Source organism: Boleophthalmus pectinirostris, unplaced genomic scaffold, assembly GCF_026225935.1.
Source record: "Boleophthalmus pectinirostris isolate CB_2022bp ecotype Guang Dong unplaced genomic scaffold, ASM2622593v1 HiC_scaffold_18, whole genome shotgun sequence".
NCBI classification, from domain to species: domain Eukaryota; kingdom Metazoa; phylum Chordata; class Actinopteri; order Gobiiformes; family Gobiidae; genus Boleophthalmus; species Boleophthalmus pectinirostris.
This window is the reverse complement of record NW_026571133.1, coordinates 7,406,802-7,420,119: the sequence shown is the minus strand read 5'-3', so window position 1 is coordinate 7,420,119 and position 13,318 is coordinate 7,406,802. Positions and strand designations below refer to the sequence as shown.

At 39.6% G+C, this 13,318-nt stretch overlaps 1 protein-coding gene across 1 annotated transcript in view; it reads right to left on the bottom strand.

Annotated features, from left to right (window-relative positions):
- The window catches only part of exoc4 (exocyst complex component 4), a 352,622-nt gene extending 348,192 nt beyond the window's left edge, over nt 1-4,430 (bottom strand). Inside the window, exons 1-3 of the mRNA XM_020940971.2 lie at nt 4,309-4,430; nt 2,850-3,039; nt 1,742-1,936 (exon numbers count right to left, since the gene is read on the bottom strand). Coding sequence (XP_020796630.2) covers nt 1,742-1,936; nt 2,850-3,039; nt 4,309-4,385 — 462 coding nt within the window. The 5' untranslated portion in view covers nt 4,386-4,430. The remainder of the gene's footprint in view (nt 1-1,741; nt 1,937-2,849; nt 3,040-4,308) is intronic.
- Nucleotides 4,431-13,318: the final 8,888 nt, after the last annotated feature.

The following is a 13,318-nucleotide window of genomic DNA, read 5'->3' as shown; positions in this document are numbered from 1 at the left end:
CTATTGGTTTGGCCTTGAAAGCTTTCAAAGTAACTCATGTCCAGCCGCTCCTCCACATCAAACAAATAGAGTGGCTCCCAGATCCATTTACAAGAACAACTTTTTCCCCATAAGACCCAATGTTATTTACCTTTGGAGTTAGCAGCAGGTGCGGTAGTAGGGTTGGCAAATGTATCGAAAATCAGATTCTAATCAATACCAAAGCTAGTATCGAAACTAGATACTCATCTGAACAAGTATCAATACTAAAGTGTCACATTTACAAGGCAGTAATGAATGTTTCCTGAATAGCTTTTCGAGAAATGTGCTTTTCTGTTGTTTACGAGGTTTATGTAGTATACATGATTATTGTTTCTCTCTTGGCACAAAATAGAAATAAACACGAATCAATCAATCGATCAATCAATCAATCAATGATCTTGAGCTGTATCAGAGCATATAGAAAAGTATATGCCAGGGGTGTCCAAACTTTTTTCATCAAGGGCCACATATCTAAACACAGATGAAGCAGAGGGCTGTATACTGGTGCTCAGTACAGTGAATAATTAAAATATGTTCATGTTTAACACAGTAGCATAAATAAAGACTGATGGCTCATTCTAAAATCCTTAAAACCACAAACTAAACATTAAATATAAGCTTTATCAATTAGATTTTCAAAAAACTTTCAGTAAAAAGTACATTTTTAATTGTTGCAAGGTAATTTGGGCCAATTCACCTGGAAGCGTGAAGGCCAAGAAAAATTTGTCTGAGGGCCACATTTGGCCCACGGGCCATAGTTTGGACATGCCTAGTATACGCCCATGGACAATGATGGAAGCTACCTCGACCACTGAGGATTATATATGAGATACATAAAAGACCACTTGGTAATATAAAAGAAAGCACTTATTTAATGTTGAAAATTACATTCTGTTATCTAAATATAGTGTTTCTTCGAGCAAGTTTATATTTATTTAAGAAATTATTAATCTGATGAATTTATATAATATAAAAAAATGTTCTTTTCTTTCTTAGTTTTTCAGGTTTATCTTGTCACCTGTAGCACCAGAGTGGAGAAGATACTATTTTGTGAACCACACTATATTGCAAAAGAAAGTCAACCACGGAGATTTTTTTGTTGTTGTTGTTCTTTAAAATAAATGGATAAATGCAGTTCCTGGATCTCCACAAGTGCTTATTTTTTTTACGCGAGTTACAAACCTCTTCAAATAAAAAGAGCACAACAGTGTTTTTAATTATCATTGTGGCAACCGAATAGTTACTCAGTATTTATATGTCCCAGATTACGAAAATATTAATTCTTCTTCTTTGTTAACATTTACTTAGGTAATAAAAACAGCTCACTTATTTTTTTTTTACTCCTGCTAGAATACTAACAATAGTCTGGTACATTAAGGTTTATTTTCAAAAAAGTATGAGTATATGAGTATCTTGTGTCATATTGTATGAAAACAGCATTATACAAGGATTTTTTCTGATCACATTCAGAAATCCATGATAAATCCAAACAGACGTGCTGAGCTTTTCTTAACCAAATCCTTTCATCACTTGGGTATTCAAATTGGAGAACAGTTTTATCAAATCTGGTTGTTGAAAACCACTACAGAAATAACAAAAAAGATTGATAACAATTTTGAACAATTTCACCCACCGCTGCTCTTCTTACTAGCACAATCTTTTTTATTTTATTTGAACGTGCATATTTTACCAGGCAGGCTCAAATCTCTATTGCACTTACCAGCATATCCGTGGCATGCAGGTAGTGCTTGCTGGCCATGTAAGCCTCTAGTTTCTGTGGCACTTGTTTGATGCTCTCAATCTCATCGAGCAGTTGGAGGACATGCTTGTGTTCAATGCCCTCGATCCACAGCTTCCTCAGTTCGTCTCTTTTGCAGTGGAGCAGCATCTTACAGGACAGAAGGTTTTCTTTGACCTGGAGGAGAAAAAGGTCAATTTAAACAAGTGGAAAAAAAAAAATCAACATTCATCTCAAAAAGCTCTTCTACTCTGTGTATAGATAATTGGTCATGGTCACATTTTTATATAGCACTTTTCTACCTTCAAGTCACTCTTTACATCAAGAAACCACTCACCGATTCGCACACAGATTCATACGCAATTGTACGCAAACACTGGGAGCAAGGTGCATTAAGTGTCTTGCCCAAGATCATAGAGACAGCATTCATCTGTGGGAGCTAGAATCGTACCGCCAACCTGTGAGCCACTGGATCTGACCGCTCTAGCAATAATGTTTATGTTGAGAGCGGAATTCGAAGCGCCAACCTTCAGATCTGTGGACAAACACTCTAAAAACCGAGCTACTGTTATCCCATTTTATTGTCAAATATATCCAGTTGTAACTAACTAAAAGTAGAGCCTTTAATAATTAATGATAAAATCATCACCTCTACCGCAGGACTCAGGAATGTACACTGACATTGAAGAGCCTAAATGACTGTGCAAATGACCTATTATGACCAACCATTTCTCTTATGAATAAACTTGTTTACTGGACGCTCCAAGTCAAATGTAATAAAAGTTTGCTCACATGACAGTATGGCATAACAAAAATAATCAAGACTTTTTTTGTCATATCAATCAAAGTTGATTTGGGATTAAATTTCAGTTCTCTTTTCAAAGTGAAACAAACATTAATTTCAGTATTGAGTTAATGAACATAAACAAATTTCTGCTCCAAACTATTTTACAAATGGTGTAGACTTCTCAATAAATTAAAAAAAACAAAAAACAAATATAAAATAAAAACTTCAAGCATACGACTCACAATTAGACATTCTATTAATTACCCAGCCCTAGCTCACATCTTTACTTTTTCCTCCACCCACCTGTTTGATTTTGTTCCTGGAGCTGGTGATTCGCTCTGTGATGCTCTGGTACGTCCTGATGGCTGTGGTGAGCTCTGCATAATGTTGGACTATGAGTTGATCCAGGTCTCGGTCACAGGTCTCAAAAGCCTCCTCCAGACGCCCCTTCTCTGTCTCTCGGTCCTGCACATCATCGCTGCTGGACAAGGTTCTGCAAAATACGGACAAAAATAAAATAAAAAATAATATAGTATAGAGGAGAGGACAAAATCTCACAGCACAAGATATCGTAAAATAGACCTGCCACAAGATTACACGTAACAATCCGTGGATTGGACAGAAAAAAAAAAAAAAAACAGTGAGTTGGAAATCAGCTGGAAAGTCCCCCTAGCTGGAAAGTCTCCCTGAATTGTACCCTTTATGAAACTAAGTTAATTAATCTATATACATAATATAAATAAAAATGAAAAAAACATTCTGTGACCGCTGTAACATTTAAATACATCACAGTGCATGACACATCCTCCTTCTCCTGGGCACAGTAGGTACCAGTGTGCCACTCAAGAGAAGTAGAAGCCCCACTGAGAGAATAGGCCAGGACTTTCAAGCCACTGGGACGTTCGAGCCGGTATTTGGTAAGTCACTCCACTTAAGCTGTATCTAAAAAAAAAGCAGTGCTACAATCCCAACATTTTTAAAAACGTTAACTACACAATTAGACTACACAATTTATTTATTACAATGTGTCAAAATCCTATCTTGTCTTGCTCACATGGACCAAAATGTGTGTCTCCTGTAGACTGGCAGGAATTTAGTGTTGTTCCACTTCTATTATTCAACAAATCAATTAGCCTCCATTTGGACCAACCTAGGCTGTGTAAACAAGTGGAAACACCAGGATCATGTAGAGCGGGTTAATGCGAACATCTTAAAACCAAAATAATGAGGCTCACTGCAGCAGTAACAGAGAGAGGGGTAGATATGTCCATTTACATATTTACAGTCTACATAACAATAGGCCTCATTCAGTGTCAGCACCTTTATTTTATGTTGCCTTACTGCCACAAATAACATGAAAGCACTTTATTTTGTATTTTAGCAGCTTAGTCCACACTCACAAACCTATATTTATCCAGTTATGTTGCCATTAAGTGGAATAAATGCAGTTATTAGATTCAATAGACAACAAGTGGACTACAATAGTTTAGTGATTGCAAACTCTCAACAGAGAATTTTGTATATTTAGTAAAATATTTCACATAGAGGTTTATGCATTGCAGATAGTAAAACGTAATCTTTAAAACCAGTAAAATGTTAAAGTTTTTGATCATAGCACATTAACAATACAGATACAGGAAGGATGTAGCAGCATGTAGCTAGCATGAAGACTAGCTGTCACCACAAATCTGTGAATAAAATACGATTAGCGTGGGATTTAGCGCTCCGATTGAACATAAAATAAAGAGCATAACATTCTTACCTTATAACAGAGATGAGAAGACCGGAGGGATCTTTGTTTTTGTTAACTGCACCTTTGTATCTCCCTGTATCTGCCATTTTTACAGCTGCGGCACCTAAACAGGAAGAAGAGAGCGCGAGGACGCAGAGAGGGATCATGGGAGTTGTAGTTCAGTGATGAAAACTCACGGAAGACGCATAGGTTTTACAAGAAACACTCCGCAAATTGCTTCTAGTATATTTTGCTTACATATTTTGTATAAACTATAGGTTTTGTTCCTTTTATGTATTATTAAATGTAATTATGTGTTGTTAAATTTGCAATTCATTGTTAATTTATAATAAGCTTCAATGATTAGATGAAAAGAAAGCATAGCCTATCCAATGGCAACGAATCACAGCTTTCTGTTATAGACTGAGAGCAAGTACCTATCAATACTCAACTATGAGCCTTTAGTGAAATGGACCGACGAAACTAATTGGCTTAAATAATGAAACTATATTGTACATTTATTCCAGAGTTGTACGATCAATAACTCTTTTAAACTTTGTACTCTCTTTACTTTTTCAGACAGTTAAAATAAGAGTTTGAACCGAGAATAAAAGCAGAAGACATGGTGTCAGAGAGTTAATAGCTTTGCCCATTTAAAGTGCAGGTTTTGGCAGGTCTGTCTCCTCCTTCTCCTGTATCTCTGACAATCTGTGCTGTACCGATGAGAATGGAGGAGCCCATTGATTGAGCAGGGTCGATTCCCAGCAGCTGTGCCCTGATTGATGCACCGGTGGACTTGGGAGATAACATTGTGGGTGATCTTTAAGTCTCTTCCAGAAAAAAAACAAAACAATGGATCTGTCACTGTTTTTTTGTTTCACCTCGTTTTCCAGGTCCAAGTTTAATTTTGAAGTTCTTATCTCGTCTCCCCGCCGACCGTCTTGTCTGTCCAAATAATTGATTGCGGGACTTTTCCTCATCAACACATCACCAAGGTCATCGCTTGTTTGGATACTGCTCAAGCTGCTCTGACAATCAAGACTCTCTGGGGGTTTTCAGATAGTGACAATGTAATGTTATATAGGAATATACTAATTATAACACATGTCGGTAGCAGCTGACACATATTAAAGTTGCACTATGTCACTCTTCACCTGCTTGTTTCTATGGATATGTCATTGCTCTGCTTGGAATGTTCCACAGTATGACATTAAACAGCTTTACCTTACATTTATTCAATTACAGGTGAGTTTATTGCTTAAAAATACCTAGAAAAGCATGCATTCTGACTGTGAGCGTGGTTGAATCTCCACAGATCTGACCTGTAACTTGGTCTGGTTTGGACTCCATAATGATTGAAAGGTTTAATACAACATTGGGCAACATTCCAGACAAAGCAGTAACATGTCCATGGAAATCTTCACCAGAAAAGTCACACAATGCATCTTTAACTATAAAAATAATAGAATTCTAAAAACAAAGGTAGATGTTTAAAAAGTCACCACTCAATATATGCACAAAAGCAAAAACATACCAGACTAAATGTATAAATATGGTTGGATAATGCTAGATAATTTCTTTTTCGAGAAATGTGCTTTACTGTTGTTTACAATGTGTATGTAGTACACATGATTCTTGTTTCTCTCTTGTTTATTTCTAACAATGAATGAATCAATCAATCAATCAATTTGTGTGTGTTTTTTAACTTAATTTTTATTTTCTTTTTCAGCAATAATACAGTGATTTAAATCAATACAAACATAGCCATTTTCAAGTTAAGTTTAAGTTTGTAACAATAACAACAACAACAGGGTAATAGTCACATAATTAAACGCCTACTATTTACATATCATAAAACAATTATAAAAGAAGCCCCATGTCATCTCTACTGTATTAACAAAGGCAAAACAGGCTTCTAGTGCTTAATAAATATGGGTTTTTGAATCCTTAAAGCAGGGGTCTCTAACCTTTTTCTTCCGATGAGCTACCTTGACAAAAAAAAAATGCCAAAGAGCTACTTATTTTAGTGGTCACAAGAGATTGAGCATAGGAAATGGTCAATGGGGAACACTTATATGCCTATAAAACACAGACCTTTATCCATCCATTAGTGCACTAAGTTCTGCATCAAAATGATATATCTATAATGATAATTCATCAAATTTGAGCCAATTCATCTATCTATAATCAGTGTTGGGAAGGTTACTTTTAAAATGTATTCCCCTACAGATTACAGATTACATACACCAAAATGTAGTTTGTAACAGAATCCATTAAATTACTTAAAGTGAGTAATGTAATCTGAATACTTTGGATGACTTGATTTTCTGTAGAGAAGCAAAGACAAGGAAATCTTCACATAAGACGTCCTGTCTGCTAAAAGACAATAAAAAGCCCAGACTTTACTTAACCAAATAAAAAATATTATTGATAGAAGATGAGGAGACACGATCCATGCAGCATGATTTAGTCCTGTTAAATTCTGTTTTAGACCTGGTTTATACCTGGTTTTAGTCCTGGTTTAGTCCCAGTTTAGACCTGGTTTTAGTGCTTGTTTAGTGCTGGTTTAGTCCTGGTTTAGACCTGGTTTGGACCTGGTTTAGACCTGGTTTAGTCATGGTTTACACCTGGTTTTAATCCTGGTTTAGTCTTAGTTTAGTCTTAGTTTAGTCTTGGTTTAGACCTAGTTTAGACCTGGTTTAGACCTGGTTTAGGCCTGGTTTAGACCTGGTTTAGCCTTGGTTTTAGACCTATATTAGACCTGGTGTAGACCTGCTTTAGTCCTGGTTTAGACCTGGGTTAGACCTTGTTTTAGACCTGTTTTAGACCTGGTTTTAGACCTGGTTTTAGACCTGGTTTTAGACCTGGTTTTAGACCTGGTTTTAGACCTGGTTTAGTGTCCAACAATGAGTGGAATTATCAAAAAAAAAAAGAAAAAAAAAGGCTATAGCCCAAAATGTGTAAACAGGAAAATACCGCCGTGTAATCCATTTACTTCAACAAAGTAACTGTAATCCAATTACCACTCATTGAAACAGTAACTGTAGCCGAATACAGATACTCATAATTTGTACTCTGATTGGATAACTTCGGTACATGTAATCTGTTACTCCCCAACACTGTCTATAATTCAGAAATCCCTTGGCGAGTGTTATGTCCCCTATGTCCAACAAGGGACACAACGTGTATAAAACAACCCTTGAGGCAAAGTCAGTTTGGCAAACTTTTTATTTGACAGCCAAACAATCATTAAAGTGCACAAAAAATGAACAAAAGGTTGGTGGGAGGAGGCGTGGGCCAGTTGTGCCAAATCAACAAACAAAAAGATATACCAAAACAGGCCCTAACTGAAAACTAGGCTACAAAAAGGAAAGAAATCAAAAGCCTAGCCTACCTGGTCTAAAAAAGAGAATTTGGAAAACTCAAAACAACAAGGGTGGCAACAACTGATAACTAGTGTGTCTAACAACAAAAATCTACGTGGTGTGAAATGTACAGGGATCCCCAAACTTACCTAACCAATCCTCCCAACCAAACAAACCTGGGCTAGCAGCCATATACACAGGAGAGAGAGAGAGAGAGAGAGAGGCAGCACACAGCTCCTTTTAAATGGCCCTCTCCACTCTGATTGGCAGCCAGCTGGCCAATCAGCTCCAGTTCTGGTCACACCCACAGCACCTGAACACACAGGGCAGAGGAGAGAGCAGTACAAAAACAAAACAAATGCCTGCATGTAACACCCCCACCCTTATAAATTCAAACATAGTTTGAATGCTTTTTACTAGGGAATCCTTGATAAAGCATCAGCAACTATGTTTTCAGATCCTCTTTTATGTTTAATTTCCAGATTGTAATTTTGCAGGATCAGTGACCATCTCATGAGGCGCTGATTCTTGTTGTACATTCTTGAAAGAAATGTAAGGGGATTATGATCAGTGAATACTGTGATGGGATGGGGACCAGAATTAAGATAGACTTCGAAGTGTTGCACTGCAAACAATAAGGCTAGGGTTTCCTTCTCAACAGTAGAGTACTTTAACTGATGTTTGTCAAATTTGCGAGAAAAATAACTTACAGGATGATCGATGCCTTGATCATCTTCTTGGAGAAGGATAGCTCCAGCTCCCACCATGCTAGCATCCACCTCCAGTTTGAATGGGCGCTGGAAGTCTGGAGCAGACAAAACAGGGGTGCAACACAGAATAGCTTTTAAGCTTTCAAAAGATTTTTGACACTCATTGGACCAAATGAAGGGCTTAGCGGGGCTGGTGAGAGCAGTCAAAGGCGCTGCTACTGAGGAGAAGTTCTTACAGAACCGGCGATAGTATCCAGCCATGCCTAGGAAGCGGCGCAACTCCCTTCTTGCTGTAGGTGTAGGGAAGGTAATGATGGCTGCGATTTTAGCTTCCACTGGGCACACTTTTCCACCGCCAACCTGCTGACCAAGATATTGTACAGTGCCTTGTCTAAATTCACATTTGGCAAGATTAAGGGTTAGCGATGCAGCAGACAGTCTTTTAAAAACTTCCCTCAGGGTTGCTATATGACAAGCCCAATCATTGGTATACACAACAATATCATCCAAATATGCTCTGCAGTTTGGTACGCCTCCCAACACTTTATTTACCAACCTCTGAAAAGTGGCCGGGGCATTGCAAGAGTCCAAATGGCATGACTGTGTACTGGAGGAAGTAATCTGGGGTCACAAAAGCTGAAATATCAGAGGCGCGGGGGGTTAACGGAACTTGCCAATATCCCTTTAACATGTCGAGTTTACTCACGTAGGTCGCGGGACCTATTTCATCAATACAGTCATCAATAAGTGGCAGAGGATGAGCATCTGGTACAGTTACAGCATTGAACTTTCTGAAATCTGTACAAAACCTGGGGCTCCCATCAGCTTTTGTATCAAGGAGACAAGGAGAACTCCAGGGACTTGAGCTGGGCACAGCAAGTCCATTTTGTATTAAGTACTCAGCTTCCTTTTTCATAATTTCCCTCTTAGCTGGGCTGACCCGATAAGCATATGCTGCTTAATTGGCGAAGGGTTAGTCAGGACAATATCATGTGATATAACTGATGTTTGAGAGGGAATGTCACTGAATAGTTTGGGAAAGTCCAATATAAGTTGTGTGATGTCATCACATTTATCATTGGGAAGTTCTGACAGATAGCTAGACAGATTTGTCAGTATTTGGCTGTTGCTGAGCTTAGCTCCTTGGGGTGTGGCACTCTGCATTAGTAGGCCATCTTCAGGATCTGAGGAGCTCACCTTTGTGAATGCAGCAACAGTGGAAGGAATCTTGTCAACACAGGGACTGGCCGGTTCAGGTTGGTCACTCCGAGCATGATAGAGTTTCAGCATATTCACGTGGCAAACTCTGGAGCGCCGCCTCCGGTCCGGTGTGTGAATGACATAGTTGGTGTCGCTCAGTTTCTTGTCTACAACATAGGGACCAGAAAATTTAGTAGAGAGTGAAGAGCCAGGTATAGGTAAAAGAAGCAGAACTTTGTCACCAGGCTGGAATGTATGGACAACTGCTTTTTTTATCAAAATTCCTCTTCATTTTGGTCTGAGAGGAGGCCAGAGCTTCTTTAGCCAAAGAGCAGGCTCTTTTTAAACGCTCTCTGAGTGTAGAGACATATTCAGAAATGTTTTTGACTGTTTTTGTAGGAGTAATGAGCTGTTCCTTGAGAATTTTCAATGGGCCTCTGACTTTATGTCCGAAGACTAGCTGTGCTGGACTGAAGCCTAATGATTCTTGTACAGCTTCTCTAGCAGCAAAGAGCACCAGTGGGACCCCATCATCCCAATCCTTTTGTGACTCAAGGCAGTGCTTTCTCAGCATCGATTTCATAGTCTGATGGAATCTTTCAAGTGCACCTTGACTTTCAGGATGGTATGGACTGGAGGTGACATGTTTGATTCCCAAAGCGTGCAGAGCATGGGCGAAAACTTTGGATTTAAAATTGGTACCTTGATCCGTTTGGACAACCTTTGGCAACCCAAATGTAGAGAAGAATTTTACCAGAGCCTTGGTGATGACAGGAGAGGTGATTTTCCTCAGGGGTACTGCTTCAGGGTACCTGGTGGAGGCACACATAATAGTGAGCAAAAACTGATTTCCGGTTTTAGTTCTTGGTAACGGCCCCACACAATCAATAATGACTTTTTCAAATGGCTCACCCATCACCGGTATTGGACACAGTGGTGCAGGAGGAATCACCTGGTTAGGCTTTCCGGCCATTTGGCAAACATGACATGTTCGACAGTGTTTAACAACATCCGACTTTAGTCCAGGCCAGAAGAAATGCTTTAGTACCCGGTTGTAGGTTTTAGTGACACCCATATGTCTGGAGCATGGGTGGTCATGGGCTAAAGACAACACTTGGGCACGATAAACTGTGGGCACTACAACTTGATAAGTGACATGTTCACCTTCAGTTCCGGTGGCCTCACTGTTCCAACGACGCATGAGCAGGCCATCATCCAGTATATATGCCACTCTGCTCTTTGTGGCTCCTTCCTGTTCAACAACAGAGAAACAGTTTAATAGTGTCTTGTCACCTTTCTGTGCCGTGATGAACTCCGCTGTGGCTGGTAGTTTAACTGCACCCACGGGAGCTGGACATTTTTCCTCAGCTGTATTGTCATGTTCTGTTTGGTAACCGTTCTCCCCAACCAGAAAACTGTCAGACAAGTCCACAACATCATTTCGGGCTTGAGACCTTGTGACAGCACATTCAGGGAACACATCAATATGGTCAGATTCTGTGCTTTGGTCAGGCCTCTCCACCACCTCTGGTACGGGGGACACTTTACCTCCTGCCAGATCATTACCCAAGATGAAATCAACACCTTTAATTGGCAAGGCAGGGAGGACAGCAACTTTGAAATGCCCTTTTACTAGTGCAAAATTGACATAAATGTTGTGTAGCGGGGCAGAAATAAAACTCATCCCCACTCCCTGGACGATAGCACTAGTATGACATGAAGTTTGATCTGATAGGGGGAGAATTCCCGCTCTGATTATGGACTGAGAATCCCCTGTATCTCGTAGTACAGTCACTGGATATTTGTCATTATTTTCTGTGACGGAGACATAACCCTCTGAAATGAATGGTTTGAAACAGGAGTCAACTTCTGAGTTTGTACTGTGTGAAATTTCAGTGACTGGGCATGTAATGTTGTTCACCAAACCAACACCTTTTGACTGTGATGGGTGTGGCTGCAGCAGTCTACGCTTTCGTGACAAACAATCAGCAATTACATGACCTTTTTTGTGACAGTAGTAGCACTCACGCTCCTCACGTGGAGGGGACTTTGAAGTTTTGGTCGTGTTCGGTGCAGCTTTGTCAGTACCAAACGTTAGGGGACGGGCCACTCTGTCTGCTCGTGAAGAAGAGACAAACACATTTTTATGGGTTAGTACAAACTCATCAGCGAGTACAGCTGCTTTAGACAATGTGGTCACTTTCTGTTCGTTTAAAAATAGAGACATTTTCTCAGGAAGTGCATTTTTGAAATCTTCCAGTAATATCAGTTGACGAAGGGACTCAAAGTTGTTCTCAACATCATTAGCTGCACACCATTTGTCAAATAGCAGTCCTTTTTCTCTGGCAAACTCCACAAATGTTTGACCACTGGCCTTCTTGTGGTTCCTAAATTTCTGCCTGTAGGCTTCCGGAACCAGTTCATATGCACGTAAAATGGACCCCTTTAATACATCATAGTTTAAACTCTCATCTAAGGAGAGAGAGGAGACAACTTCTTGAGCTTTACCGACTAATTTACACTGCAGAAGTATGGGCCACATGTCTCTAGGCCATTCCAGAGCAGTAGCAATTCTCTCAAATGCACTGAAATATGCATCAACTTCGGTTTCTCTGAATGTGGGAACCAGTGCAATGTTTTTAGTGACATCAAATGAATGTTTGGAAGGCCCCTTTTCAGGTTGTAATGGAAATGTAGATTTACCAGTTTTCACACTGCCAGCTGACAGTCTCATAGCCTCCAAATCAAGTTGCTTTAGTTTAACTTCTTTTTCAGCTTCTATTTCAAGTCTGCGTACCTGTAGTCGGAGCTCATACTCAGCTTTACGCATTTTCTCCTTCTCCTCCGCTTCTAGTTGAAGACGAGCCAGGCGAAGCTTCAGTTTTGCAGTAGAACTGGCTGTTCCCTGTGCTTTTCCAGCAGACATAGGTTCAGCATATTCATCCTCATCTGGAGAGAAAGACTCAAAACGAGGAAGAGTTGGTGGGGGGCTTAGATTTTTCCCCCTCACCCTCACTGGAGTAGCCTCTGCAACTTCCTCACTTTCAGCTTCATTAACAATTTCATGTTCATCATCCATTTCCCTTGTATCATTACTGGCATGCTCACTTTGTGGGTTTACAGGGTCACCTAGGCAAACAGGAGGAAGAACTTTTAGTTCAATTAACTTCTCAATAACCCTACGCTTGATCTCTTTTTTAACATCCTGCCTCTGAACATAAATGTTATAGTGAGCTGCAGCCAGCTGGCCAATCAGCTCCAGTTCTGGTCACACCAACAGCACCTGAACACACAGGGCAGAGGAGAGAGCAGTACACAAACAAAACAAATGCTTGCATGTAACAGCGAGCGACTTGGAAGGAGGTGGAGAGCTACAGGGTGGAGACTCCTGCCTTAAAGAATATGTTATCTGCTCCATATCTCCCACACTTTCTGAATCCATATGTTATAAGAAGGTGGATCAGGTTTGAATCATCTGATTGTTTTACATTTTAAGGCAGCAGTACAATTATGTTTTTGAAAACTATATCGGTATTTATATTCAGTGTTGGGGAGTAACAGATTACATGTACCGTAGTTACGTAATCAGAGTACAAATTATGAGTAATTGTATTCAGTTACAGTTACTGTTTCAGTGAGTGGTAATTGGATTACAGTTACTTTGTTGGAATAAATGGATTCCTTGGTGGTCTTTTCCTGTTTTTACATTTTGGGCTAAATCAGGACTAAACCCAGGACTAAACCAGGTCTAAACCAGGTCTAAAC